Below are 7,290 nucleotides of genomic sequence, written 5' to 3' on the forward strand. Positions count from 1 at the left end.
CAAAATTGTCTACATTTAACTATGTTTCAGTTATTTACATTATATCAAAATCCTTCTTTCCTACCAGTGCTCTATAGTCATCTATTTTATTTCTTATTCTTCTAGCATTAAAGTACTAAGAATTAAGCCTACCATTAGAACTACTTTTATACTTGGTTCATACGCTACTTTTCTCTATATCTTATTTTTTCTGCATTTAGCCCTAGTTTAAAACTTCCCTTACAGCTGAGTTAATAGCTTTTGCAAATGAGCCAGCCTTTACCATATTTAAATGTAAACCAGCTGTTCCAAAACGCTCCCTTCTCCCACTGAACTGTTCCCACAAATCCATCCAGCAATCTTATCATCCTTACATATTAACCTAAGCCTAGCATTCAGCTCTAATGATCTACTTATAATTTCAACCCCACAATTAATTCTTGGCAGTATCACTGACACAATTAAGTTATGGACCATTTTTTAAATGCCTTGATCAACCCCCTGTACTTATCAATTAGCTTTTGTGATCTACCTTTCCCTACATGATTAGCCCCTACATGCACAACTGCATTATTGGTAACCTGCTTTATTATATCTCTTGCTCTTTCCAATGTAGGAGTAGCATAATCTAACTGTTTTCTCCTTATATACCCCATTGGCTATCCTATCCACAAGACTTAAGACAATTGTCAAAGAATTATCTATTACTATAACCTCAAGTTTATTATTCACATCCTTCTCTATCCATTTTGTTTTCCGTCCTTCCAATAGTTCCTTATCTGCACAAGCCAAGGGCAGAAATCTTTTGCTCAATAGAACATGCTCATTACAGTTAAATCCACTACTTTTAGCGCTAATAGTACTGTTTCTAATGTCTGGAAAGTCATTGTAGCTGATATATCCCTTGCATGTAAAAGCTTAAGTTCCTCTTGAAATACTGCTGCCATTTCCCAAAGTTGACACTTTTCTTTATCTGTTGCTTCTAATTAGGATAGCCTCCAATTTCTTCTCCAATATTCGATCTCTACAGACAAATTGCACATCTTCACAACTAGCTTCCTTAAAAGTAAATACTATTCCTGACTTCCCAAATAAGACCCACTCATTTCAGCTCTCACTCCTAGTAAACTGTGATTGCTTAACTCCTACACTAGCCTTAAGCATTGTATTTGTAGCCTTGGAATAAATACTCAACACTAAATATAAGTAGCCTATTGACAATACTGTTAAGCCTAATGTTTGAGAATCAAATATATTACAATATTTATCACTACTTTACCTTCATACTAAAGTAATTATGTTTACCATTAAAATACAGAAGTGACAAATAACTAGTCATTAATTGATATTCATGTAATAATACAATGTATATAGCCTGATTTAGAATTTACCTATAAGTGGAATTTAAACTAATGGATGTAAAGTCAAGTACCCCAGTTTATCCTTAAAATATGCAGAAGCAACCAACTAATCTTCAGATTGTATTTACTTAATAAAAACAATGTACTTAACCTGTTTTATGATTTACCAGTAAGTTTAATTATAGGAAGGCTTAAAGTACAATTACACGCCCTAAGCCTAATCTAACATTATAGTACAGTTTACACCACTAAAATTTCATTTAAAGCTTTACTATTTTTATTTACCAATCTTCTTAAAACAAGTTTTTCTTTTGTTAATTAACTCCAATTACTACAAATAAGAATATTAATATTAAATGATAATCAAAAATCTTCAAAAGTTTAGCTTTCTAATGTCTTTTCTCTGCCATAGCACCCTAATTAAATTTTTTGTGTACAACAGACTTGTAATATTTACTGAAAGCTTACCAAATTTCATGAAGATACTCTGTGAAACATTACACTCAATCATCTATTGTTTACATTAGCTTTATGAGAAACAGCTAATGGGCTCCCATTGAAATATCTTGCTCTTGATGCAAGGATTACCGTATTAATGAGTACAAATTAAAATAACAAATCCATTAAATTAAAAGGAAACAAATGAGAAAAGCTTAAAGTATTAAGATAAGGAAACTGAAACTATCTGATTAAAAGTGTAATCAGTGCAGAGGAATAAACTGTATTATTCATTTTATTTCATATTTGTCTACTTTTCATTTCACTATGCAGTGATAATTTTCCTAAAGTTAGTGTCAGGGTAGAGAAAATAAGTAGTAAAATCCAAAGTTTTACCAAATAACTTCAATAAAAATAATAATTCATTTAACAGGTTATAGAGGTTAGATAAATGAAATAAGAAAAATGTAGAGTGAAAAGAAATATCTTATTCTTAATATGAAAGGCACTTTTCACTCAGACTTCACTCAGTAAAGGCTTGAGAAATTCACAAACAAATATTTCATCAAAAACACTTTATTAAAAATCTAATTTTTTGTTGTTTAAAACAGACTTATAATGTTTACTGAAAGTCTGCCAACTTTCATGACTATACTCTTAGTATATTAATAATTATAATAAACACAAGCAAAAGTGCCTATCTCCAGTGATGGGAAAAGTACAAGTTAATCTAACAAAAGTACCTGTCCTAAGCAAAAAGAAAAGTTTCAGTTAATCTATCAATTTAAATTATTTCATGGACTTTAAAAAGGTTAATTGTGTTGCACTCTTGGTTTCACTAAAAGCCAAAGCTCTGACCTACTTATACTGCCCACTGCAAAAGGTAATTGTTGAGGATTTCAGTCATGCTAAGAACCACTCAACAATAACATACGGTAAATCTACATTTTTATTCTTTAAGGTATGTCACATTTTGAAATGTGAATGATAGTGTGATTGATGCTGAACAATTTAGTGTAGAATATATTGCTTGCAAAATAAAATCTGGCATCAACATTATCCATGCCTGTTCTCCCAGCATTTCAAAAGTGGATGTTTAACTTTGCTTGTGTAGCTTTTCAAATGCGGCATGGGAAGCAGCAGACAAATGCTCATACAGACATCACAGTTCGCAACATATATAAGATTATTATGTACAGCTTTACAGATATTATGTCAGTCAATCTGAGCAAGCCCATGAATATATGGTTTAATTAATGTTCAATAACATTTTTATTTTATTTTCCCATAAACATAGTGTTATGCCAAAACCACAGATTCTCCTAAAAAAATAAAACGTTTACCTTTTGGTCCAATGACTCCTTTTACAAAAGCAGGTTCTCCTTTTTGTCCCTTCTGACCATCACGACCTGGAATCCCATGTTCACCCTTGGTAAAACGACAGAATCAAGTTTAAATATGTACAATAGAAAACACAGAAACCAAAACTATGTTGACTTTCTTTAACATTTAAATTATATTTAGAGATAATCAGTATTAAAAAAAAAACTTAATGACAATTGATTTAAGCAAGCACTGTGAATTAAATTCTAAATGGCATTCAGGTGAGGCAATAGCCAAAACACATTTCTTTTTTTAATGCTCTATACAAGTAACATTTATGTCCTTACATCTTCACCAGGTGATCCAATTAAACCTGGAAGTCCATCATTCCCTTTTTCTCCTGGAAACCCATGAGGTCCAACAGGCCCACGTAGACCTGTAAGTCCTGGAGCTCCAATCAATCCTCGTTCCCCTTTCTCACCCTTCTGACCTGGTTGACAGTCATTACAAATTCCTGGTTCTCCTGCAGATAAAAACATTAAAATAATACTTAACAATAATACTTACATTTCTAGAATCTGATAAGATAAATAGTATTAAGCACAAGAAGCTATACAAGTCACAATATAAATATATTCTGTATTTTCTATAAAAAGTGTCTTACACTGAAAGTTAATTTTTATGCATTTCTCTTCTTCCCTATTTTATATTTGATATATTTTTTTTAAGTTCTGTCTAGTTTTTATTTATTACTTAATTTACTTTTTAACAATATTACCCACGTGTTTGATTTCTATTTCTTATTTTTATATCCTTAATAAAAGTTTTAATTAATGATCAAACTAAGTCTTTTTGAGATTGAAACCTACATTATATTTTTCTCAATTATATTGCAGTGTAGTTGTTCTTGATTTTAACCCATCTAATGAGAAAGTTTTCAACAGATTTTTCCAGTAAACACAAATTGTAACAAAAAACACAAAATACAGTAAACAATGAAATTATTTGTGTAAAATGTTAAACTTTGTTTTATACATTTTAGTCAAAAAATAATTATTATATCGATAAATAATGAAAGTGATTTTAAATGAAAAACAAGTTATTTCAAGGATGTGAGAATTAAAAGAATTTAAAGCAGCAACATAATATGAATATATTCTATAAGATAGTGAAATACTTATATGCCTGAAGTATATTATAGCACAGACAACTTTACAACAATAAGTGTTTGTATTGCCTCATGGTAATTAATATAAAAAAACACACTATAGAAACATTTAAGAATTTTAAATAACATAAAAGGTATATGAAAAAGCAGTGTGCATAGTTTCAAATAAGATTTTGCCAAGTATCAGAGTCATCAAATAAAATTACCAGTTTGATTTAGTGTCAGAAGTTAAATTTTTCCTACACTGAAAATGTATTTCCAATAATACTTACCTCCTTTCACACTTATAGCTATTACTTGACTGCCAGAGTTTCTTCCTTCGCCCACCTAAGCATTGGTCTGATGTTTTCTTGCTTGCTCCAGTCTTTTATACCACATTTAATTGCCCTTGGCAATATTTGTCTCATGACAGTCTCCACCTACATCAATGCACCCTCTATCCTGGTACCATATATAAGCACTTCATTCAGATAATGTTATCACTTTTTTGAGACTGACTCTATCCCAGTCTCTAACAATGGCTCTTAGGGAGGAGGAAGGGTGGGAGAGGAATTTAGGAAAATGTTAACTTCCAAAACATACATACCTCCACTCCCACTTTTAGCTAGAATCCTACATTGAGAAGGTGGAAGGGCCAGTGAGAGCATTATCCATACAGAAAGCATCTGCATAGAACATGGGTGTGTCAGTAGACCCTAGTGGGGGAACTGCATTACATCCAGAACAGGTATACTCTTCACTATGAACTTAATTCCTGTATCATAGGTGGAATTGTATATCAGTGATCATCACTATAGCCAGCCACAACCAGATAGCCGAAGTACCACTACTTGAGGTGGGAATTAAGGGGTTTTGGTCTCTATCTCCCATGTAGGTTACTAGAGCAACTGGATCACAACATTATATATATATATATACACTAATGAGTGGATCCCAACCTGTAGCCATAGAGTGATGCATTTGAAGCCACAGGAATCACGATGAGAAAGTAAGCAACACTGAAGAAGCCCGAGTGATGCCCACATTCCCAGAAGAGAAAAATACCATCAGTGCCAAGGGAGAAGGAGAGGTTAGTAAGAGTCTGGCTCTTATTCCATAGCACTGAGCCCAACTGAGAGAAAAGATGAAAAATAAAAAATACCCAGACTGACGACATACTGAATTGAAGCAAGAATAGATGTCTCAGCTCTGAAAAGAAAGCCTGCCTTGGTCATTTCCAAAAGTAGAATCAGGATGTGTTGTTCTGAAAAATGATGCAATAGTGGTAGCAGTAAACAGTTGTCCATGGACAAACTCATACAATATGTCAAAACCAATGTGAAGTCAATGTGAGTCCAAAGGTAAAAACCCAAAATTGCAGTACCTGACCCTTGTGCACAACAAATGCTGATAGTGGTGAGACTCCACCACTATGGAAAGGTGCAAATAGGAGCCAACTGCACCAAATGTGGACACATACAATCCCAGTAAAAAATGTCAACTCAGATTGATAAATGAGTAACTGGTGAACCTTGGAGAATTTAGGCATGGATGTGGATGAGAAAGATCAGTGACAGGACACCAATCTCCTGTCTGAATAGGCCCAACAACTGACAGGAATAAAACTAGCACAACTCTCTCACAATCCCCAGACCAACCAAACACTGACAGCCCTAGAATTAAGTTTGAAAGCCTAATAATCTACAGGAGTTGGCAACCCTACTGGTTGATTAGTTGACTGGACACCAATCTCCTGCTTGCATAGGCCCAACAACTAACATGAATAAAACTAACACAAATCTCTTGCAACCCCCAGACCAACCAAACTCTGACACCTCTAGAATTAAGTTTGAAAGTCTGATGATCTGCGAGAGATGGAAACCCTACAGGTTTGGTGGATATGAACTGAATGACTAATCCTGACTCAAAAATAGGCAGTGCTCCTGGATTTGCAGTTATGGTTACCACATGTCCAGAAATGCTCAGAGCTGAGCCCTCACAGACTCTAAAGGTATAAAATAATCACTGAAACCATTGGCAATCTTAACAGGAAGCGGAACCCTTGGAAACAGACAGGATTTATTCTGGGTACCAATGTACCGAGGGGCTGATGACAGGACCCAAGAATAGGGGCAGAACTATGACTTCCTTTAGAAGCTGATGAAATTTGATACTCCAACAACAACAACAGGGAGGAATGTAGAAGCATAAAATTTAACCAACGTGCATGCTAACAAGGGATCCAGCTCATCATCAATGAAGTTGGTGATCCTGAGAGTCTTCCAATAAAGTGAAGTGAATGAAAAACAAAACGATGAATTTTAGAGTTGGAAGTCTGTAGACTTACCCTGTCCCATTAGAAGACATAGATTTACTCAGGTTAACTTCAAACTCCACTTTAGAACCATGAAATTTGAGGAGCAGAAGTATTATTTGAGAGCCAGAAAATGCTTCCACCTGGAGGTGGTAGGCTAAATCATGAAGTTCTGTCAATGTGTTATAAGACATAACTGTTCTTCATGTAACTGAGAAGTAAACCTTCAAGCAGGAACCACAATATCCATGGATGGATAGAAAAACTAAAAATTTGCTTCTAGACCTTTCAGCCATCAAGGAAGGAGCAGGCTCAAAAACAACTAGGAAAAAGCCCAAAACATCACATTCTCAAATAACCAACAGAAGGAAATAAATCAAAAGGCAGCTTATTCCAAAGTAGCCTTTTTTTTTCTCCTCAATTTAGGCTCGGTCAATCTGACCAACCACGTGACCTCTTTGTACTTGTTCGAAGCCTTTATAGATTTCATACTACTAACTTTTAATATATTTTGTATACCTTCCCAAAATTTGGCAGTCTTTCAGTAAACATTATAAGTCTTTCACATACAAAAAGTCATATTTTTTAGTGAAATATATTAAATAAACTGAAAAAATAGATTTGTCCGTGAATATATGGGGTATTTGTTTTGAATAATCCGTATGCAAAGTGATTTTCATGTTAAGATTAAAAATACTTTTTTCATCCCAAAAATATCAAATTTCATT

General features: G+C 33.7%; 1 protein-coding gene across 3 annotated transcripts in view; it reads right to left on the reverse strand.

Annotated features, from left to right (window-relative positions):
- LOC106464694 (collagen alpha-2(IV) chain-like) overlaps positions 1 to 7,290 on the reverse strand; it is a 168,913-nt gene that overhangs the window by 74,086 nt on the left and 87,537 nt on the right. For all 3 annotated transcript variants that reach the window (XM_022392462.1, XM_022392463.1, XM_022392464.1), the window contains 2 exons: positions 3,449 to 3,624; positions 3,122 to 3,206 (listed from right to left, as the gene is read on the reverse strand). In XM_022392462.1, the coding sequence (XP_022248170.1) occupies positions 3,122 to 3,206; positions 3,449 to 3,624 (261 nt within the window). The remainder of the gene's footprint in view (positions 1 to 3,121; positions 3,207 to 3,448; positions 3,625 to 7,290) is intronic.

This window comes from Limulus polyphemus, unplaced genomic scaffold, assembly GCF_000517525.1.
Source record: "Limulus polyphemus unplaced genomic scaffold, Limulus_polyphemus-2.1.2 Scaffold1721, whole genome shotgun sequence".
Classification (NCBI taxonomy): Eukaryota; Metazoa; Arthropoda; class Merostomata; order Xiphosura; family Limulidae; genus Limulus; species Limulus polyphemus.